General features: G+C 46.6%; 8 protein-coding genes across 8 annotated transcripts; 7 read left to right on the top strand and 1 right to left on the bottom strand.

Annotated features, from left to right (window-relative positions):
* Positions 1-157: 157 nt before the first annotated feature.
* Positions 158-2,444, top strand: TREMEDRAFT_65819 (uncharacterized protein; the record flags this gene model as incomplete). Its single annotated transcript, XM_007007890.1, has 5 exons — positions 158-213; positions 268-383; positions 548-648; positions 925-2,295; positions 2,346-2,444. The coding sequence occupies 5 exons, from the start codon at positions 158-160 to the stop codon at positions 2,442-2,444; spliced, it is 1,743 nt and encodes a 580-aa protein (XP_007007952.1).
* Positions 2,445-3,032: 588 nt separating this feature from the next.
* On the top strand, positions 3,033-5,869 carry TREMEDRAFT_65820 (uncharacterized protein; the record flags this gene model as incomplete). Its single annotated transcript, XM_007007891.1, has 3 exons — positions 3,033-4,059; positions 4,426-4,542; positions 4,770-5,869. 3 exons carry the CDS (start codon positions 3,033-3,035, stop codon positions 5,867-5,869), a joined length of 2,244 nt encoding a protein of 747 aa, XP_007007953.1.
* A 780-nt stretch (positions 5,870-6,649) lies between these two features.
* On the top strand, positions 6,650-7,708 carry TREMEDRAFT_65821 (uncharacterized protein; the record flags this gene model as incomplete). The annotated part of the gene is made up of 1 exon (XM_007007892.1): positions 6,650-7,708. One exon carries the CDS (start codon positions 6,650-6,652, stop codon positions 7,706-7,708), a length of 1,059 nt encoding a protein of 352 aa, XP_007007954.1.
* Positions 7,709-8,329: 621 nt separating this feature from the next.
* TREMEDRAFT_65822 (uncharacterized protein) lies at positions 8,330-9,331 on the top strand (the record flags this gene model as incomplete). Its single annotated transcript, XM_007007893.1, has 1 exon — positions 8,330-9,331. One exon carries the CDS (start codon positions 8,330-8,332, stop codon positions 9,329-9,331), a length of 1,002 nt encoding a protein of 333 aa, XP_007007955.1.
* Positions 9,332-11,550: 2,219 nt separating this feature from the next.
* Positions 11,551-15,530, top strand: TREMEDRAFT_41053 (uncharacterized protein). The gene is made up of 10 exons (XM_007007823.1): positions 11,551-12,020; positions 12,139-12,314; positions 12,553-12,761; positions 13,008-13,220; positions 13,525-13,671; positions 13,847-14,130; positions 14,178-14,289; positions 14,341-14,431; positions 14,608-15,113; positions 15,357-15,530. The coding sequence occupies exons 1-10, from the start codon at positions 11,826-11,828 to the stop codon at positions 15,458-15,460; spliced, it is 2,037 nt and encodes a 678-aa protein (XP_007007885.1). The 5' UTR covers positions 11,551-11,825; the 3' UTR covers positions 15,461-15,530.
* A 181-nt stretch (positions 15,531-15,711) lies between these two features.
* On the top strand, positions 15,712-16,610 carry TREMEDRAFT_65824 (uncharacterized protein; the record flags this gene model as incomplete). The annotated part of the gene is made up of 4 exons (XM_007007894.1): positions 15,712-15,891; positions 15,918-16,014; positions 16,050-16,090; positions 16,524-16,610. 4 exons carry the CDS (start codon positions 15,712-15,714, stop codon positions 16,608-16,610), a joined length of 405 nt encoding a protein of 134 aa, XP_007007956.1.
* Positions 16,611-16,808: 198 nt separating this feature from the next.
* On the bottom strand, positions 16,809-17,300 carry TREMEDRAFT_65825 (uncharacterized protein; the record flags this gene model as incomplete). Its single annotated transcript, XM_007007895.1, has 1 exon — positions 16,809-17,300. One exon carries the CDS (start codon positions 17,298-17,300, stop codon positions 16,809-16,811), a length of 492 nt encoding a protein of 163 aa, XP_007007957.1.
* A 3,055-nt stretch (positions 17,301-20,355) lies between these two features.
* TREMEDRAFT_65826 (uncharacterized protein) lies at positions 20,356-21,058 on the top strand (the record flags this gene model as incomplete). Its single annotated transcript, XM_007007896.1, has 3 exons — positions 20,356-20,370; positions 20,433-20,961; positions 20,982-21,058. The coding sequence occupies 3 exons, from the start codon at positions 20,356-20,358 to the stop codon at positions 21,056-21,058; spliced, it is 621 nt and encodes a 206-aa protein (XP_007007958.1).
* Positions 21,059-22,618: the final 1,560 nt, after the last annotated feature.

Below are 22,618 nucleotides of genomic sequence, written 5' to 3' on the forward strand. Positions count from 1 at the left end.
ACCGAATATGAGTGCTCCTGTGGAAAGGTGTTGAGAATGTGCCTGTAGGTGATGAGTTGACAAGATTGACTCTGGAAGTAATTATGCTGAAGATTGCCGGACGTCCGTTAAAACAATCGTTAGATGCGATCAAGAAACTTGGACTTGACTCCTCCGGATGAGCACAGCCTTTCTTATACCGATCCCGGTTAGATCAGGTGGTGGAGGGCGGAGGTAAGATCAGGAATGACTAAGACGGGGCCCCTGGATAGGATAGTGGACATGAAGGTGGAGTGTTGCACTTCGTGAGGGTCCTTCTCGTCAGTTCTGCGCCCGATCTATTGGAGGTTGCGGATCAGGATGTGGTTCTGTTCCCCCCGAGGACTATCGAGTGAGGAGATGTCGTGAGCTTTTTCAACAGCCTTTCCCTATCCCTAGGGTAGCGTCGGGGCGATTCTCTTGAGGTCAAACTTCTCCCGATTCCGTTATCGTTCTCCCCTCTTTCTACGACATATGGTATGGTGTGATAAAGTTGAAACGTATTGTGGAACACAACTTACACACAAAGAAATATTATACAACCTCATGCAGGCCATAAACGTCATCGCGACCCCTCTCAACCCTTGGCATGATGACAGTGTTTTAATTAGGAAACCTCGGTCAAGCTATGTAAGTGCCCGGTACAACCTGGAGGGACCGGTCTACACTAGGCGCCTCCACGATGTGTAGTCGTACATTAGTAAGTCTGAAATGCATCTGTCGGAACCTCAACAACGTGTAGACCGACGCTGATGTGGAAGGAAGCCTCGTGTTGAGGTTTGTATATATGTAACTTTCTCGAAACGTCGGCTCAAATGTGGTTTCTTCATTCAATTTCCTATCTTCCACAGAGGTATTCTTCTTGACTAGAATCGGAAGTTGAGGCCGTCAATTAAGACCTACTAGCTAGATTCGATATCGACCGAGAACCCTTCGACTCTGTCCTTCGGACTCAACGTCGGCGTGCTTTCTTCACCTTGCACCTCGATCAGAATGCCTAACAAGACCAAATCTTCCAAGCCAGGTAAACCTGTTTTGGTTATTCGGAACTTTGTTACTCGCTTCAAGAATCGTCGATCTAGTCGTTCTGTGGGTAATGAGAAACCTACACCTACGATACCAGAAATCAACTGCGATGTAGCGATACCTCTTCATGTCGACGAGGAATCACCACTACCAGCAATACCGAATATGGATATGACATTTTCTGATAAACCACCCTTACCTCCTTTTCCACCAGATATCATACGTCGTATCGCCGAAGAACTTTTACGACAAAATTGTCGAGCATCACTCTCTTCCTTCTCCTTGGCGTCCAACGATATCTTCCTGTTTATTTCCCCGATACTCTACAGAAACATTATCCTCACTGACTCTCATCTTCGTAATCTCGCTTTCGTTCTTCGACACCGTTTCAATCTACCCAATCCTAGCGCTTCGAAAGAAGCCGCTGGATTACATAGACGCGTGGGAAGGATCTTATGGAATTATCGATGGTTAGAAAGTCTTCATGTCCCACCCACCACTTCGCAAAAAACTCTTGACCTTCTCAATGCAATGTGGAAAAAAGGTATCGATTTTCTTTGTCCGCAATTGAAAAGTATCGCCTTTATCCAACCTGAAAGCTACAGTGGAAAATTATGGGTTGATATATTATTACCACCTCTCGCAATCACCAGAGCGTTGACAAGAGGTCGAAAGGTCGACTATATGTGTCTTCATCTTCGTAAACCTCCATTCGGCGGACTTTCTGCCGGACGGAATCGAGAACATGATGAAAGGGCAGAATGGCCATCATGGGATGTGAACGATGACTGTAGGTTATTACAACATACTGTTGATGTCAACAAAAGTTGTTCGGTTCATTATTCCTACTATACTCGTCAACTTGACGTGTCGAATTCTATCTGGAGACATCGATTTATCATTTGGGATGATCCAGCTTATGGAGAACAATTGAAAATTCCTCAATGTTTCGATAACATGTACGAACATTGGCAAGAAATCCAAAAGTTGAAGGACGAAGATCGACATTTAATCACTTTTGTCGATGATACTGGTCAACCAGCTGATAAGTGGGTTGAATTTGAAGATTCTATGAAAGAAGAATTAAGGTTCAATTTCGAATGGTGGATGACAGATCGACGAGTGAGTAAGAAATACGCTAAAACTCTGGATGTCAAGCCGAATAGGTTTGAAGATTTATTACCTTTGATTCATTTCGAGAGAGGGATAAAGGAAGTTTGTGAAGGTTGTGGTTGTATGATTGATCCAAAAGTAAGTTCTGTCTACCATTCTAATGTTGAAAGACCGAGGTTGACGGGTAGACACCTGTGCGTCAGAGAAGGATGATTTATGAGGCGGCTTGGAGATTTCCTCGAAGCAGTGATACCTTGACCGAAGTTTCGATGCCAATGGGACAATGAGATGACGGATGAGTTTGATACGAACATTGAAGCAAACATCAGTTTTCGTGAATTTAGTAAAACCATGCAGTCTACTTGTTCCACCTAAGTTGTTTAGCTGCTGCATGCTGCAACTTACCTCGTGACCCTTACACCCCTCCAGGAACCGGAGAAAAAGACATTGGATTGCATGGGCGGGCCGGTTAGGGAGTTGGGTGAGCGACGCATCAGATTCCACAATGCGGGCCATCCAACCTTCCGACATCTGTCAGAGAAGAAAGATGAGGGGAGTAGGGGAACGAAGAGAGGAAGGAGAATTGTTTCACTCACATCACGAGGAGGATCGGGGTTTGAGGTCAGAGTTTGATCAAGTACACGGCCTTCATTGTTCTCGTAGGCAGGGAAGGGGAGGGGGACAGTCGAGGATGTGGGGTACACATTCATCAATCAATCCAATCAACCAAGGCATCATAAAGTAAGTCTTACGTTCTCAAGCTTGACTTCATTCCTCTCACCTCAGTGTCTATCTATTCTTTGCTCGACACTTGGTGAGCATTTATAGTACTTACATAAAACTCACTTGCTAACATCCAGCAACCCATCGACACAATGAAATCCTCATCCATTTCTGGTAATATCCTGTCTTTACCCCATGAAGTCATATTCCGTATCGCCGAGCTCATCTCCGACAACCACGACGATTGGTACCTCCAAGAGTTCAGTCTCTTATCCAAAGAGATATTCCGTCTCGTATCTCCCTTGATATATCAACGTCAAACCGTTCAAATGGACAATTCTCTGATCATGGCTTTGACCGGGTTTTTCTTCGACCCCAAGTGTTCACCCGTTTCCGAATTCTATCCCTTCGACCCTGATAGATTGGTCCGTCCTCCATTCACATCTCAAGAGATAGGAAGTTCAATCTTAGTTCGAACAGCTTGGAAATGTCAATGGACTAAACATGTTGTGGTGTCAGCTGATAACGTCATTCAACTAGGTGGTTTCGCCAGGAGACTGAGACGATCAAAGATCTTTCTCTTTCCTCGACTTCAACGTCTGGTTCTACAAGAAAGCGCAAACAAGAATAGTCGTCTGACGTCCATTATCGAAACTCTGGTGCCGGGAGATCAAGTTGATCATCTATGTCTTCATGCCAAATTATCTGAATTCAAACGTTTCACCCCCTACGTGAGAAAAACTTTGACTATACATCCTTGCCGTCAACCAATGGACCCGGATGAGTCAGATGGCGAGGTAGATCGGGACAGAGATATGGGAACTTTGAAGATTGATGTTCAACTCAACAAGTGGTTTTTAGGGGTAGAAGATTTCGAATCAGACTTGAATAAAGAACAAGAAGCGATTTTAAATCATCTATTCTGGGAATGGTACGAGCCTGAGGATCCCGATGTTAGAACACCCAAGCTACATATCTCTGCGCTGGAAAGCGACCCTTGGGACGGAGAAGATTGGGCTAGGAAAGCAACTGTTGAAATCAGTCGGAAGGAGAGGTATGATTTTAAATGGGAAGCGATCAAAGTCTATGTGGAATATGATAGTCTTAGTGAAGATGGAGTCTCTTGTAAGGCATGTTTTCAAGGCCTGTCATTGGATCGCCGGAACATGTATGGAAATGGTTCGTGGGATATGTTCTTAGACGATGAACCTCCTTATCACTACGGCGACGATGAATTGGTCGAGTCACGGTGGGAATATGACACGTATCGCTACGACAGATATTGGTATCGATAAACCTTCCTTCACACTCAGTCAGACCTCTTCTAACTACCCTGGACCTTTCCAGACCCTCCTTATGGTGATAATCCCATCGTAACTCCTCTCCGATTACCGGTCGAGATCATCGTCTTCAATCATCCCCTCTGTTCCTCTCCTGTTTCAGTTTCCCATCCCAAATCGTAAGTTCCTTCCTCTGTACCAATCCCTTGACTGCTACCTACGTACAATGATCCTCTATTGTAGGTTCCTAGCAGCTGACCCCCAGATCATGAGTTGTCACCATGGAGCAACGAACGCAAGCGAAGAAGGGCGTATCCGGGAGCATCCTTTCCTCTGCTGCATAGGTACATTCATGTAAGGTCAGGGATGTCTGGGCCGACAGGTGAGCAAGACACGGAGATCATGTCAATCGATCTACCGACGCTCTCGGTGTAGTCAAGTTTCAATCATCAGGGAAGCAACTTATATGAAACGACTGCCCTTCATCTCGCCAGGGATGGGTATAGAAAAACTTTTCGAGCGGTCACTTTGTTCTCTCTCGCCACCTCTGCCTCGGTCGACTATCTCGTAAGCCTGACTGTGGAAAGACTTTGTATGCTGACTGTACAGTATCAATTCGCATCCACAAGATGATCTGGACGTGGATAAGCCCCCTGCTCGCATCCTCGAGCCAGTCGACTCTCCCTGCAGAATTGATTTTCAAGATCGCTCAACTTCTCCACGACCGTGCCCTTTATCGTACTCTTCTAAAGCTCAGTCTCGCATCCAAAGAGACATACTGCATCGTCAATCCGGTGCTCCATCAGCAACACACTCTGTACGTGGACAGTCTAGTTGTCAACCATTTGTCCGATTCCTTCTCTGATTACTTCCCCGATCCCTACCTCTCAAGCTTCACAAAGGTCAAACGCCTCCCAAGGGATTTTTGGGCCCCACTGTCCGTCGCAAGTCACCGACGTACCCGAACGTTGTGGCTATGTCAATTCGCTGAGTCCGTCATGATCAAGGACGTTGATCTTCTTCGCCTTCCGGATATCTCCCAGAAGCTTACGACCATTAACATGGCTTTCTTCCCTCGGCTTCAACATCTCGCTATCAAGACGCAGAAGAAAACCAATTTCATACGCAAATCGGTGTTACAGACCATATTGCCACGCGGGAGCATCGAACACTTATGTGTGACACATCCACGCAAGTCTCGGTTGAAATGGGATATCGACGGGTATTTGCCGTATGCGACAAATACTTTGAACTTTCACTCGCCTGACTACGACACCGAGAATGTGTTGAGGATTGATGTGAAGCAGAACATCTGGTATCTGCGTATTGCCCATCAAGTCTCGTTCAATCGAATATCAAATGAAAGCATCACGCTCTCATACCTTTTCCGACAATGGGCCAAGATGAAAAGCTGTAACATCGCTCAAAAACCTCATCTTGTACTTGCTGTAGGCGGTGATGCGAAGAACGGCTACTCCGGAGGCCGTGTATGGATTCTTCACATTCTTGAAACATTTAATCGGAAAGCACGAGATGACCCAGCGACGGAGATGCTGTCTTGGGATGATCTGAACTCCCTCATTGAATTGCAAACGGTCACCCCTCATTGTGATTTCCATCCGTGCTATAAGCAAGGGCAACTCTCGAGACGGCGGAAACTTCTGATCCGGTTTCCCGATGACGATAGTTCGTCCTCTTCAAGCTACTAGAATATTAACCCTTGTCACTCGGCAGGCATCTTTTGACCATCGTAAGTGCTACTTCAATGAATGGGGAGTACCTAATTAGCGAGGTGACGTCAGAAGACCAATATCAGACAACGGGACGGGACATGATAGACACTATGTCCCTCACTTTGGGGATCATTGGCTGGATGTTGAATTTGACTGGTGAAGAGCAAGAAGTTGGAGGTTCCCGAGGATGCTATGAATGCAAACAACTATCATATCTCTCATCCACGTCCAAACTGCATGACTCCTCCACTAACTCACCCTTTCTTTAGCCCTTGGCGTTGTGCATCATTCTCACCGCCTTTGTGAGAGTATAGTAACAGGTGAGTACGATCCCTTGTACCACCTCCTAATGGCTGATGACGACAGCTCTCACTCGTGAATGAAGCAATTCAGGCATCACCCCTTGAACCCTCAGAAGTATCGAGCTCCAATTGTCACGACTATTCATTACCTCGAGGTCCTGGTATTTTGGTCCCCTCGACCCTCGACCCTTGCCTGTGTCTTGTTTAAGTTAGGGTCTTTCGAGTCAGCGACCACCGGATCTCGAGTTCTTGTGTTTCGTAATGAAACAGGTGCGGAGATGGAGCGTATGGTTCGTGAACCCTTCCAGGGAGAACAGTTTCCCAAAAGTATTAAACCTCGTTGCTCTTTTCTCATTCTCACATATTTCTCTTCTCGACAATCTCGTAAGCCTACCATCCGAACATTTCATGGGCTAATCATTTAGATTCAAATCACTCGTGCACGATATCCAAAATGGACGACTCTCCCACAATTTCAAGCAAACTCATCCTTCCTCCTGACATACTTTACGAAATTGCTCAAATTCTCATAGAGCATGAAGCCCGTCGGACCCTTCTCAGTCTTTGTCTCACCTCAAAAAGGATGTACTGCCTCACCACCCAAATACTATTTGGTCATACAACCGTGAAACTGGACCGAGACATGGTATGCCATCTACTGCAATTTCTCTTCGATTACTTCTCTGGTCCCCACTCGACAAACTGCACGACCGTGGAGGATCGTTCGCGTCGGGATATCTGGGCTCCAGAATTCATTACAAGGGACGGACATACCCGGACGGCGTGGAAATGTCAATGGGTGAATCACTTATGGATTCTCGACGTCGATCTTCTTTGCCTCCCGGAAATCTCGGGACGGTTTGCGTCCCTTGGCAATGCTCTCTTTCCTCGCCTCAATTACTTAAATCTGGTGACGGATAGAGATAGCGACTACATCGTCAGCTCGGCATTGAAGATCGTAGCACCAAGCGGAAGTATCAGAAGTATCAGCATAATTCGCCCACGAGGATCCCGGTCAGAGTGGGATGTCGACGGACTTTGGCCCTTTGTGAAGGAAGGTTTGTACTTTCAATCGATGGAGCGCAAGACTGAACGAATCCTTATGGTCGATCAGGATATTTGGCGCATCTTCAGCGACCGCTTCTCTTACGATCGAAACTCCAATGAATACCGAACTCTGTTAAACCTACTCCGCAAATGGTCTACAATGAAAAATAGCAATGTTGCAATGACACCCCACCTGGTTGTTAACGTCCGTAGGAGTAAATTGAATGGCCAACTTGTGGGAAACGCAGGTCAGCAGTGGGTCCTTCACGCACTAGCCCAACTGGGCCCTGGAACGGAGGATCTCAAGGAGTTGTCTTGGAGTGACGTGGAGCCCCTCATACAATTCAAACTTGTCCACTCATACGTCTGCATACTGTGCGGCGCATGTGGCGTATCGGCACTATTCAAACATCAGAGTGGTCTTTGCCACTGGTGCGTGGCTGATCACCTTGCGAAGGAATTTTAAACTCGAGTACAATACAAGTCCATCACATTTTTTCCCCTTGGGTTGCCTCCCTTTTCGTTTTGCTAGTCAGAGAACAGAGGATGGAGAAATTCGAGTAGACAAGGAATGCAATCATGTTCTGTTTTACCGCTCACGTCCGAACAGGATAGTTTGCGATACTTACTAAACCTCTTCTCCGACGGCTGACGATTGTGGACATCGTCCGCCCGTCTCTCAACAACTTACTGGTGAGTCCGATTTATCGTATGACGGGCCAATGGCTGACAATGACAGCTGAATAGCTGTGTAATTTTGTTCTGTATGGATGGTAACATCGATGCCCCTGGGGCGATGGCACTGATGTCGCATGTCTTCCCTTCACCGATTCCACGTGCCAATACCTCATGTCTTGACACGAGGCGGCATTTGAGGCTTCTGATCATTTCTGATTTCGCTTCTCAGATTACATTTCAATCTTCTCTGGACACCCCGAGCGTATTCGATCTTTTTGGTGGAGACCCTGGGACGCGACTCACTCGCACTCGGTCACACTCAAAAGCCTCGTAAGTCATTCTTGTGGATCTCATATTCTTGCAAGGTGTGTAGCTGACATACCAGTGATTTACGAGATCCATACACATCATGTCCAACTCCTCGTTATCACCGTCACCGTCCACTCCTAAACTCCCTTCGGAGCTACTCTTCAAAATCGCCCAAATACTCGCCAGACTTCAATCACTGAAAACCCTTTTCAACCTCGCCGTCTCATCCAAGACCTTTTACCATATACTCTCCCCCGTACTCTATCGAGAAGCCCTCCTCGCGTTGGATGATAATACCGTGAATACGCTCTACGACTTCTATCTTCGTCACGAATTTCACTTCTCTTTCTGCAACGCACCGAATAATTCCTACTTATCAACTATCAATTGGGATCCAAACTATCTTGCCATTTCAAAATCAGCACGATTAGCTTGGCGTTGTCAATGGACTCAAACCGTCCGTATACGGACCTCACCTCACATCCTGCAATCTTACCTCATGACGAATATCGCTCGGACACTTTCGAAAGTGGAATCATATCTGTTTCCTCGTTTAACGAAAATATCTCTTCGAAGATCGGCTTCACGTAAATCGGCAACATTGCTTCGTCTGCTTGCTTTGAGAAGTGAGATCGACCATCTCCTGCTATTCCTCGGTTCTTCCCACCTCGACATTCATTTCCCATGGTTCAGGGATTATCTGGCCTTACATAATCCTGTTCATATCGACCGTATGGTTGTCCGAGTCGACATCAAGAAGAACAAGTGGTATTTCTACGCAGTAAAGCTGTCACGCGCCACTGGGGACCACCGAGACGTTTCGAAAGATGACTTCGAAAGATACTTTGACGCGAACAAGTCTGATCGGGATACGCTTCCACGATTTCACATTCTTTCCTCTCCTCCGAAAGATAAGAGACGATCCACTGTCGCATCTCTCAATCACTACTTGAAGGAAAACACCAATGAGGCTGGAAACTTTGCGAAGATCTTGACTTTAGGGTCGGTTGATTTAGATCCCTGCATAGTTTTTGACCCAGACAAGCAAAAAGCAATTATTTGCCGGAAAATTAGAATTGTCAAGAAGGAAGTTGGGCAGTGAAATGCACATACTGTCGTGACCGGGTAGCGAGCCCGCGATCATAAACCGTCCTAAAAGGCTCAATGTCAACTCTGCTAGTGAGAGTTGATCTCGCTATAAATACTGCCCGTGACAATGCCAATTCTTCTGCACAGATCGAGCGGATATTGATGATCTCCGGGGGGGGTGATGAAGCATCTGAAACGAGGAGAACAAGGAGTAGGAATGAGTATGGAACAAAAGAGCTCACATGTAGATAATTGCAGATGGTCTAGTTGACATGGATGACAAATGTGAACCTTTAGACCAATAACGGAAAGGACCACGAGGAAGGTGTAAGACCATAAGATCGAGCTTGAGAAACACCCGAGGTCTGAAGAGTGGATGACGAGGCTCGGTGTCAGCGAAACAAGTTGCATACAGTACAGTCGTTAGTTAATCAGTCTCACATCAGGAAATCAAATTGGATGATATAAGGATGCATCTGAATCTCTAGCAGCCTATGAACAGTTGATATCTCCTCCTGGGACTCTGTTGACACAAGGGAAGACAGAAATTGACTGCAAACATCATCAAGTGTAAAAAAAAACCCTCAGTAAGCTAGCGCCCCGGACACACATCAGCACAGAAAACCAACAGACAGCACAGAGATTCTGTTGTAGTGTATCGAACACACCCAACAGTTGGAGGGCAGGTGCAGCACTCATCTACATATTCTGTCCTTGCCACACGAGGGGGGTACGGGGGGTATGAGTTATTACTTGTAGGATTTGGGATCATCATGTCTAGGGTACGTGCATATGGGTCCGGCACTCCTGCAGCAGGCATGGATACTCGGGGAGAATTTGAGTCATGGTCATCCGTCCTTAAATGCAGCCCTGTCTCATTTGGTCCTGGTCTGCCGTTCCCCGTCACTGTACTTGTAAGGCTTGCCCGGGTCGGGCCACTGTTAAACGCACTGTCAGCGCCCCACAGAGCTTTATGGACTGCGATGGCGCCCGGAGGTTGGATCGAGTCCAATGGGGATGAAGAGGACTGTAATTGATCACCCTCGATCGGTCATCATTGGGAGCAGTCGTGATTCTAGTGGGGTCATGGTCTGTATATGCTGGGGGATTATCATCAGGATCCCCCTGAAGTATCATGATCAGACTGCGGCTTGATGGAGGGAACGGGAAGTCTTATGAGAGGCGAAGCAACAAGAAGATACAAGTGGTATAGTGTTTTATACAGCCCATTCACCCGTCCAAACCAAAAATTTCCCACGGGACACAGCCTCAATCCTAACACTCTTCAACCGAAGGGAGACGGTACAACTTTCCTTTCATGACCACCGCTTCTTCGTCTTCTCAACCTCCACCAGCGGGCCAGATTGATCGCAAGACGTGAGAAGATAGGTCGATTTCCCCACCATAACGATGAAAGGAGATGTGGGAAATGATTTTGGCGTTCGTCCGTGCGAGTCGCCGTCGGACCATCGCCACGATCGAGCAAGTCGCTTGAAGTCTCGGATCTTGCGACCCTCGGAGGTCGAATTGTCTCCTCGGTGTTGGTCGTTCTTGTACCCTAAGGATCTAATAGGTATGAAGAGGGATCTGGAGAGCCCTGAATGGGTTGATACGAGTGGTTGTTATTGTGGTTGTTCTCTAATGATCCTTTGCCGGTAACATAGCGACCCCTTTAGTCTAACGGTTCCGGGAAAGGTGTGTGCGGGGAAATCGTCCCTCGGAGCCCGTGACAATTTGGTAGTACCGCAAAAGTCGGATAATCGGATACCGGTCAATGAATGATTGGATGATGACTGTCTAGTCAGTCATCACCCATATTGACTATGCAAGATCGGTGATGTCACCTCCCCACTCTTCACCATGCCTGCGAGTGCGAATCAATCCTCGGTCAGTGAGCAGTACGAGTAGAGTGGAGTGACAAACGTGTCTTCGTACCCACGTTCTTTTTCACTTTCGCACCTTCATGGGATTAACTCCTCTCATCTCCAGCTCCATGCTCACAGTATAAAGTTGCAGCTCCACCTCATCGTCATTGTCGTTTGTCCATGCTCCGAACAAGTTATGGTACTGGTGACACAATTTGCATTCCACCCCCAACTCGGGGACAGGTCCCATCACGTGATCTCTTGTCTCTGCGCCCGTCCCTGAGATCGGTGCCTTGAAGATCTCCGCCCTCGCACGAACGTGGTCGATCGTCGTATGGAGTAATGTCATTATGAATAACGTGTTTGATCATATTTCATCGACTCCACAACTACGTCAGATACACAGAACACTCTTGTATCTTGTTTAAAAACGTCCATCGCGTACCCCAACAACATTCAAAACATCCAGGTAGAAGTATCGGACACGTCGTTTTTCAAGCTCTGTTCTACGTTGCTTGTGAGCGATACGAACAGCCTAGACATTTAGTATCTGGCCACTGGAATCGGTCACACGACCACACGTCAGCGGCGTCGTTAAGGAGATTCACAGTATTCAAGGGTGGAGAAGGGAACACCGCGGAAATGTCATTTCCCAACGACTTTCCATCTGTGGCCAATACACCCATCGTCGCTGCTCATAACCAACCTGTCCCACCGGCATTGTCATTGGAGCCAGAGAAGACGGATGGAGGTCTGGCACAGGGGAAATTCACAGATGATCATCCATTGTTTCATGAACTCGCCCCGGAGGATTCGTTCGAGAAGGGAGTGTATTGGGTGGGTACTTTCTTCATCTTTCCATGTCCACGACATAGTGAAAGGTCGGACAGAGTAGCATTGGGAGGGAGTCTAATGGACACTGGATTGAAGGGATGGCCACTGATACATATCGCAGGCAGATCTTCCTTTCGCACAACGTCATAAATGGGTCAACACTCAATCAAACGCTGAAGCTAAACGCGAGGTGAAACATGTTTGGTCAATGTTTAAAGAAGATCCATTATCACCTATCAGAGCATATTCTAGACGTTATGTCATCGGAGGCTTTGGGTTGTTCACCGAGGGATATACGTGAGTCTCCATCTTTCGCTTTTTCTTCCCCATACTTCATCACTCTTTGTCTCTACTTCACTTCTTTCTCTTCCTTACTCACGCTGTCTCCCACCCCGTCCCCCTAACCCCCTATCCCCTACAACCCCATCCTAAGCTCTGCTTTATTCAGTTGCTGCTGCCTCTCACATCTGTCACTCCGTCTCAGACTTGATGATGCTCTCCAAGTATAGATATTTCCAGAGACGCTGACTCTCAGCCTCTTCTCAATAGGAAATCTCACCGCTCTGTATTCCGCCGTTTGGCCAACATGTTGGAAAACATACAAAGTTTGCAATTCCAACACCGTAGCAGCTGTCACATACCTTCAGATCATCGGTATAATAATCGGACAGATCGCAGTGGGTTTCGAAGGTGATTGGATAGGTAGGAGATTTGGTTTAGTTCAAGATGCTTTGATTATGACTCGTAAGTCGAGCTCATCTTCTCAAACCCTTCACTCCACCACTACCATTCTCCTCATTGTCTCATCCTTCGAACTTCTCTTTCTCTTAGCCTCGAGGACATCTTCTGACCTATGCGTACTACATCTCTGTGAAACTCCTTTGACATATCTGAATCGTCAACTTTGATCTGAGTGACTGCCCCTATACGTACATCCATGGGACGATGTCAAAGTATGATGAAAGACATCTAGACTTGACTAACTTTCAGTCGGTCTTGTCATGCTCACTGCCTCATGGGGTACCTCCCTAGAAGGTTGGGTAGTATGTTACGGTGTATCTCAATTGGTTTATGGGATAGGTGTAGGAGGTGAATATCCAATGACTTCAACTACAGCTATGGAGAGCAAATCCGTTGCTGGTAGTCAGACGGATGATAAGTTACATAGAGGTAGGAATGTCGTGTTGGCTTTTCTTATGCAAGGTGAGTGGAGAGGTCACCCTCGCTTATGTCTTTCATCCCTTCTACCCCATTACTACACTTCGTTTATGTCACCACCAACGTTCTCCCATATTTCTTGCTACTCCTATTTGCACTCCATCCCTACTCCAATCCTCTATAACCCCCTTTTGACTTTGATCGACATTCCCATTCTGCCGCAGTCACTGGTACTTTGACCAGTGTCTCTGACTGTGTGGTCCGAGTGTTGGGATGGGATATATTTTATGTTCCGTTCGTATAGTCTAAAATGGGTCATAGTGTTCGGGAACGTGAAGCTGAAACTTAGGTTGGGGTCAACTATTCAACCAAGGTCTCTTGATCGTTCTTTTACTCATCTTCCACGGTCGGGGAGGTCCTCCTTATGGTACCGTATCGACTCAATGGACGTTTAGAATTTCTTTCGCCATTATGGCGGTCATGACTCTTTGGCTAGGTCAGTCATCTCAAAGACATCCTTGTCCTCGTCCTCATCCTCCCACTCCACTTCACTCCACTCCACTCCACTCCACTTTCATCCGTCTCGAGAAGTTACCACAATCTCTCATTATACACCAGTGGCATGGAACATTTTACATCCGAGTGTGAAGAGGATTTAGCTGACAGCTTAGCCTACTATCGATACTACAAAAAAGTTTATTCCTCCCACGCCCTTCTCCGATCCAAGAAGAACGCTCGTGTGAATCAATCAGGCTACGACGTCCATTCCCTCAAATTAGTCTTCTCACATTTTTCAGGTCGACTAGTAGGGACTACCATGGGTTGGTTCTGTAACGATTTCTTATTCTACGGAAACAAGTTATTCGCAAGTAGTTTCATCAAGATTATTTCTCCTGATTCGGCCGACGACGTGGTGACCAGTTGGTTATGGAACCTTCTTAACGTGGGTGTAGAAGTGAGTCAATATTTTCATTATGAAGTATTCTGGATATTGATGAATAGATGTTAGGATATTATCTTGCAGCTTTAATGATCGACCATAAGTTTTACGGTAGAAAACGAATGCAAAGCACTGGTTTTTTGGCGGACGCTATTTTGTTTCTCATACCTGCTAGTCAGTCCTTTTGGTTGCAAAGAAAAAGGCGGGTGAAGGCTGACATGGTAGTTTGGTATAATCAATTACAAACGAAGACACATGTGAAAGGATTTCAAGCTATTTACTTTTTGTCAAGTTTCTTCCAACAATTTGGACCCAAGTGAGTTTTCCGCTTTTTGCGCATTTGAACTCCCCTTCTACGTCTACCAGAGCGCACTCCTGATATGTCTCCCCTCCCGAGCGGCGCAGCGATTTCCAATCTTCACTACAGCCCATATATCATACGATTCACTACAAACAGTAAATTCTGATAGTTGAGCATAACTGACAATCCAGCTGCACAACCTTCCTCCTCGCCGCTGAAGTGTTCCCCATCTCCGTCCGAGCCACAGCCCACGGTCTTTCCGCAGCATCCGGCAAAGTCGGCGCTCTAGTCCCTGCAATCGTATACAACTACGTCGATTCCCGAGCCCGATTTTGGATAGTATGTTGGTTCGGTTTTGCAGGTTGGATCCTAACTCAATTATTCATCCCCGATACTACAGGATTGGATTTACGTGAACAAGATCGTTATTGGGAATACGTTCGTGAAGGTCGAGCTAAAGATTATCATGGTATCGCAGTTCATCCGAGACATTTGAGTTGGTATGAACGTTTGATTTTGAAACGTCATTTAGCATATGATATAGAATGGGATAGAAGAGAAAGGGTAAAAGAGATGAGGTTGGCTTGGGAAGCTAAACAAGCTATCAAAATAGAAGAGAATCCAGGAAGGAATTTAGATGATGATGATGATGACGATGATGATGAGTTTAGTCCAAAGACGATGGGTTATTTTAATCGTAAGTTGATTAAAACAATCTCTCATCTCTTCTCTCTTCTTTCCATCCACACATCAAACACTCTGTTCTATCCTTCAATGTGATGATTCTGAAAACGTTGGATCGTATTCATCATATCTTCTGTCATACAATTGATTAGTCCACTACAAGATATCTAGTACAGATTCATCTCTACAATCACGATGCTCGTTTTTCAGATGACCATGGATATGAAATGCTAAAAATAAGATTACTGACGAGCAGACGAAAAGAAGATGGCTCGTGCAAAAGTAGCTAATGGTGAAACTGCCAATGGAGAAGGACCACCGTATAAATCCCGTCTATCAGAATTAGAACAAAGAGAATAACAATAAACTTTGAATCATTAGAAATAATCATAGGATTAATGTAAGCATGTATGAGGTGTTACAAGACTTTAAACGTGGTCAGTAAAGTGAAGTACTCTTACTATACGTGCGATATGCATATAACCGTTGACTCTATCTCCAGCTGTGTACCACCACACCCATCCCCTCATCGAGTTATTCGAGAAATATGCTTCTAGAGAGAGACCTTGGACTCCCAGGAGCTATAACATCAATCAACTCAAGCCCTGTCAATGACTGGAAGGACTATGACCAGGATCCGTCATACCTCCGCACGCCTCACATACGCATTCACCAAGACAGGAACAAGATGCAATCACGCCTACTACATTGTTGAGTACTGTCCCAATGACATGGCAAACGCTGCACAGACAAGTTCGCGTACGAACGGATTGCTCTTCCCGCGGAGGATCGTCAGTAGTAGAGGCGAATCTTACAGTCTTATCCGGAAGTGGATGCCTGGATGAATCGTCTCCGTCTCCATCAGGAATTGGAACCTCTTGAATACTACCTGAACAAACTGCTTGAGATGGGGAGTCAGTGAAGGTGGGTTGACTTGTGATATGTTCAGAAGGAGTCGTCCCGTTGTCACGATTTGTTGGGGCGTTTTCGGTAAGCTGGATCGATTGTTGAGATACTGACATGATCATCGATCACAAGAAGATTGAGAGAGAAGAAATGCGGTGAGGGGTTTGATATGATTGAGTCTTTGACGTACGTCGAGGGAAGGATACGGCTACGGGCGGAGATCGGAGATCGGAGTTCGTCGGAGATCGGGGTACGAACGAAGGAAGAAGGAGCGTAATCAAGGAGAGAAAAGGAGGAAGTGAGGGAGTTTGAAGTTAATTTTGCCACTGCAATCAAGTAAGTACACAGCAAATTGATTGAAGATTCGGGGTTGATATTCAAGAATTTGATATTGACCAGAAGCGGTGGGAAGAAACGGTACTTCTTAGCGGACGGAGATTGAAAATTGGTGATCGAATGAGAAAACACTGTACATCAATGGAGAGGGAAGATAGGAAGAAATATTGCTACGTCGTAGAGAACACTTGGTTGGGGGAAAAGTTTGAGGATTCGCTTTGATTCAAGAGATCAAACTATCTTGCACAATGCGTCCGAAGTTTCATGAGCTATCACGGTGCTCACACGGAAGGCTGAAACAAGTCCGCACGGACGAAAGTCTAGTGAGACAATTAATCATTTCAAAGATAGATATTCCATGCATAACTACAAAGTTTCTTTCCTTAGGATTGACACCATCTTCATCTTGAGTAACATACTGGGATGACTTGTCAATCTAAGAAAGACTATATATCTCGTCGTATATCTAACAGAAACAACTACCATTACAGCAAGTCGTACACGATGGCGTCACCGCTTCTACAAACTGACCTCCGCAAGCAGGGCAACGACGGGAACCTTCTGTGCAACCACAAAGTTGAGCGATTTCAGCCATTGACTGCCCAAAGTTGCTGGATCGGGTTGTCTGTTCCGACTGGTCAACCGAGAACCCGCTGGCGGGACTATGGTGTGTGGAAGGAACAGCCTTTGGTGGATAGGCAGCCTTTTGATTACTGGTTGAATTTGCATTGTTCACATTGCGGCTGCCCTGCCAATGAAAGGCTTCTGCCATAGGGACTGCTGCTGTGGAAGTACAAGGAGGAGCTCCCTGTGCAGGGTCGCTGCTTCTTTTGCTTGCAATTTCTTGTACGGTTGAAGGACACTGGTTGGACGGATTTTCGGCTGACAGGTTTGCGGCTGACAGGTTTGAGGCTGACAGGTTTGAGGCTGAGCCCCTTGTCACTGCATCTTCTGTCATCTTGATCACCTGAGTTGTTCAATACCAGTGGTGAGAAAGACGCAGATAGTCAATTACAGGAGTGAAGGAAGAGGTTAAGAAAGTAAACCTCTCTCTTCATTTTCTGTCTCATATATGGCTCATTTCCCGCGCCGCTTGGACAGGGCTTCGTCGCGATTGAAAGGCCGACCCGGCGGCCGGCGGGGTATCAATCTTAGCACGACCTGGTCAACAAGAAGATTAGAGCCGCGAGATCATGTTCATCATCAGTCAGAAGTCTTACAGTGGGGTGCAGGAAAGGATAGGACAAAAAAGTGCACGATTTGGCTGGTGAAATTGGTTGTGTCACTTTGACTCCTTACCACATATACAGAACTGCATGCATGCATCTCATATCCCTCATATCTGTAGCTCCGACCTTTCTCTATCCATTCATGCTTTCATCAAAACAATTGAATTTGTGAAGTGGAGCTACAGAGCATCTGGAAGTTGGTGAAGATTTCCTCAAAAAGGGGTCTCCCCAGCCAAAATGCTGACAACCCCTCCTTGTTCTCTGTCCCATAACTCTCTACTTTTTTAATACATCATCCTCAAGAACATGGTCTACGTACCCTCCATGGATACATCTACAAGTCACATTAATAGACCATGGCATCATCTGATGCATGTACAGAGCTGTTTGCACCCAAAGAGAGGGTACCAAAGGCGGGGGTGAGAGGAGTTAGAAGGTGTGTGGGAGAATCATTCCTGTTTCCTCAATCCAGCATCTATTGAGCTATCTTTTTGTCTATGGATAACCTTTCCTATGGATCTGTGTAGTACCAAGTTCTCACGACGATTCATGCATGAGTTATTGATGATCAAAGAGAAAGACATGCAAACGCGCGGATTCGACGCGTGTCCGATCCTTTCCCGCACCCCACTGTAGCATCAAGTTGTCTGTTTGTTGTACGTACTTCTTCATAGACTCAGATTTCCTACAGTCAACGCCTAAAAATGCACACCTTTGGTGGTTTGTATCTCATCACTGGACAACTCAAGTGCCATGGGGGAAGTTTGTGTCTAATAAGAATGTGTGGTAATGACAAGACAATTTAAACCTGCAAGAAGTGGACAAATATCCTGCGAGTTCACCAAATGAAAGTCAACTAAGAAGGTTCTTAACGTGGAAGAATTTATTTGTGTATTCAGAGATCTTGGTGGTGTGTAGGACACCCACCATGTAACACAATGTCAGCAATGGGAACACGTTAACTGTTGTCAACAGCCACAAATTTGCTATGGTAGTCTGTGAGTTTGCCAGCTTGCCCCTTCACTGCTTTGAACTTATCTTCCAATGTTGCAACCAACATCATTGCAAACTTCCTCATTATCAAAATCATGACATCTTCTACTACCCAAAAACTCTCAAGAGCTCCTCCTGCCAATGTTGGTCATTGGAACAGAAGCGTCATGAGCCGTCGTGACATAGAAGTTGAGCTGTCATGAATCACAAGTATCAGTTTCCTCATGTTTCAATTCTGCTCTGATGCCTTTGTGTCACGAACTACATCGTAACATCCCTGACAACCACCATCACCGACCTTCCTTTCACCATCACCAACCACCACTCGAACCACTGAGACCGACTACGACGAAGTTACGAGAACCAAGAGGGTATTTGTCAAGATAACCCCGCCTAGCGGAGAACTACGGCGAAGTTAGGAGAAGGGGACCGAGGGAGAGCAGAACAGGGGAAGTTAGGCGAAGTTAAGCGAGGTGAGCGGAGTAGGACATCGGGGATATGGCGAGGTACGGCAAAGTTGAGCAAAGAGGACTGAGCGCGAGGCTGTGCAGGAGTTGAGGGATGTTCTATGAGAAGAGAGGGGAAGCAAAGATAGTTTACAGATCGCTTGTCACGGGCGGGGTCTAATCCCCAAGGGGTAAGCACGGTGACTGAGATTGGGCTGTAACCCAATACGTGTCTCGGGCTTGTCGAGCTTGAGGAGTATACAGAGGGTGACAAGGGACTGAGGGTACTGAGGGAACTGAGAGAACTGCAAAATTTCAGGCTGGATCTGACTGGACTGACAAGTTGAGAATGAGATTCAACATGAGTTTCATAGGTGGGGAACAACCTGTTTGGAGGGGGTTTATATCCACAGCAAAACAGGCTGAACTGCAAAACTACAACAATAAGCTACGGAAGAACTGCTGAACATATTTGCAATTCTCTGCAAGAGAATTGGCAATCCTGACCAGTGAAACTAAGAACAAGAGGCAAAGGACCCAGGGGTCCAGGGGTAACTGTTCCAGGTTCATGGGTGCGACAAGGAACGATAGACAGAGGACACAGGAGTCCAGGGGTAAGTTGTAACGGTACTGGAAACACGATGACTAAGTCGCAGGTTGGTTCGAAGTCGATGGAACTCTCGTGGAAGTCTATGTATCTCTGGTGCTAATGGGTCGTGTCTCCTCTGCAATCGATGTAGCCAAAGAATGATATTGAAGAATCAGCAAAGTTGGTACTTTGCTGATTGTACTATATACTGTCTACAGGTATCCGTGTCCTCCTCTCAGTTCCTACTGCAAGCGTCTATGTACATACTCGGACAGGTGAAAAACCGCTTTTGAGCAAACCCAGTGGGGAAATCTCAAAAAGGGAAAACCCAATCCTATCTACTGCAGTACTGCCTCCAAACCCCGCTCTTCTCCATCCTAATCCGTCGAACTCGATGGAGTTCTCTCGATTCGTTGTTACTCCGTAACAAGTTTTCCCCCCCTGTCTCAAGGATCCTCGCCGAGGATCCTGAATCCTGTAACCAAGTGATTCACATGGATTGTTCTGAGACACCTTTGGCGCGCCCTGACGTCACACCTATGCTAGTGCGACGGTTGCCATGAAACGCGCCACCCGCACGGACCTCCAATGTGATCGAGAAATTACTGACCAAGTCTCTTTCCCACCTCTCTCTCTTCTTTCCTCCTCATTCCTTCTTTTCCTCTTGTTCGTCGTTCTTTTTACTTATCTATCATTATCCATTCATATCTTACTTATATCTTAGAGTATCATTCCAACTCTGACCTGTCTGTGAGCATGTCTAAGCGTACTGTAAGCAATTCCTTTCGAATTCGATGTATATCCTCCTATTTCTCACTGGCTGACGAGATTAGTTGTCCTCTTCTATCTCTTCTCGTCAAACTCGGGCCTCTACTGCGGCCATTCTTCCCAACGTCGATCCCGAACTCCTCATGCGTCATACGAAAAGGATGAGGATCTCCTCTCAAGCTCCAGCCCCTTCTCAACCTCCATTGGTTGATGCTTCTCGTAGGGCTCTAGACACCATTAAGGATCGATATCAATCCGGTCCTCCTCGCACTCAACAATCGCCTCCCCTCGATGACGCGATCATGGAGCAATTCCTCGACTTCGAAGGTGGGGCAGGGCCATCTGCCACTGGTGAGAACCCATCTCCCGTCAAGTCCGTCGAATCCGAACACGGTACCATCGTCGAGAATCAAAATTCTCCTGGTAATAAGTCCCCTGTGCCACCTTCTGACTATTCTGAGGGGCTTGTCGAGGTTCCCCATGAACTCGAAACCATTTTTCACGCCCCTCGCAAGGGTCCGGTCAATGATGAACTTGCTAAGGCTCTGGACGCTCGAAAAGACTCGGAAATTGGTGAGAATCCTATAGAATTCTGTGCGTTTCTGACTCGTCAGCTACTCTCTGGGCCCGCCTTTCTTTCTCCTCTGTTCGTCACGCTCTGTGTCACGGCCGTCGAGCAACTACTTCCTAATAGACCGACGGTCGACGAACCTCGGCTAACTTCACGCTCTGAGTCGATGTCTCACCCAACCAGGAGGGCGCAAACGTCGAAAGGAGTGTAACTACGGCGTACTTCGGCGTAGTTACTCTAACTAGGGTTTTGTTCTACTGATGGCGATGTATCTCGATTTATAGCTATCTCTATCTGTCTTTTACTACTGACAACAATCAAGGATCGCTGAAGAACTTCAGCGATCTTCTCAGCTAATATGACCTATCCCTCCTAGACGTTCATCCAACCCTCCCGCGCTTTGACGTACTTCAACGCACTTCGTCCAACTTCCCGAACCCCGGCCATCCTCCTCCTCCTTCGACTAACTCCGCCTAATATCGCCGCACTTCTGCTCCCATTGTCCCTACCTAGCCTAACTCCGCCTAACTTCGCCGCACTTGGTCTCAGAGGTCCTGAGTTACGTGTAGAGTAAAAAGGTTTGAGTCGTGATGGGGTTTTGATGGTCAAAGGAGGGTCGTTGTTGGTGGAATAATCGAGGTGTCACGACATAGTTCGTGACACTCTGAAGGATGAAGCCCTCGATCGCTTTCGCGAGACTGGCGCCATCAAGCCCACTGTTAAGTGGTTTGGTAACGCCGTGAGCCCTTTCTCCTTAGTATTCCACCGAGTTCTAACTGTTAGCTTGATCGCTTGGCCCAAGGTTGGCAACTTCGTAACAAGAATGGTGCTGTTGTCCGTCTCGAGGGTGAGCTTTGCTCCGATTGCCAGCGTCGTCTCGATGGTGGAGAAGATTTTCGTGTAGGTTGTATTGGTCCTCGTGAGTCTTCCTACTCTACCTGTTCGAGATTGATGCAACTTAGTTGGTGGTGTTTGTGGAGAGTGCTCCGCGAAGGGAACTTCAAAGTGTTCGGTGAAAACCAACAATCCCGAGTCCAAATTTCGCGAGGTATCTATCTTCTTCCTTCGAACTTGGTCGATGTTGATGTAAAGGGTATTACTGTCGGAGCCCAGACTGTCACTTCCAAGGTTACCTTCGTCCTGGAGCACGAACTCTGTGCTGTCTCGGCCCGATATCGATCCCTTTCCTCCCAGGATCAATCCTCTTCCCTTACTCAACTCTCCGCTTACATCCATCTTTTCTCTTCTCTTCTCCTTCCTCTTCCCCCAGTACATTTGGGTCTTTACAAATCCCTCCATCTCATTCCTTCCGACTATGTTCCTCCTTCTCCCTCTGAAACCTTGGATCATCTCACCTCCGCTGGTGATCCTACTGGATTGAGTTCCTCTCAGCCAGTCGCCGGTCCCTCCTCTTCTCCCAAAACTCCTCTCCCCCGCAATGTCATTCGTATCCCTGCTTCGGCCCGTCGTCCTCGAGCCAATTCTATTGCCTCCAACTTTTAGCGTGTCTATATCTCTCTAATTGTAGCTATATTTCCTGTGTATGCACTTATTTCCACTAAGTTCCGTTGATCTTGATCGAGTTCTCACTTTCTTCTGGGGTCTTTTTTCCTCTTTTCCAGAAATTCACCAAAAACGGCCAACTCTTCTACATTTTCTCGTGGTTCCCAGTCATAGGCC

This window comes from Tremella mesenterica (genome assembly GCF_000271645.1).
Source record: "Tremella mesenterica DSM 1558 unplaced genomic scaffold TREMEscaffold_16, whole genome shotgun sequence".
Lineage (NCBI taxonomy): Eukaryota > Fungi > Basidiomycota > Tremellomycetes > Tremellales > Tremellaceae > Tremella > Tremella mesenterica.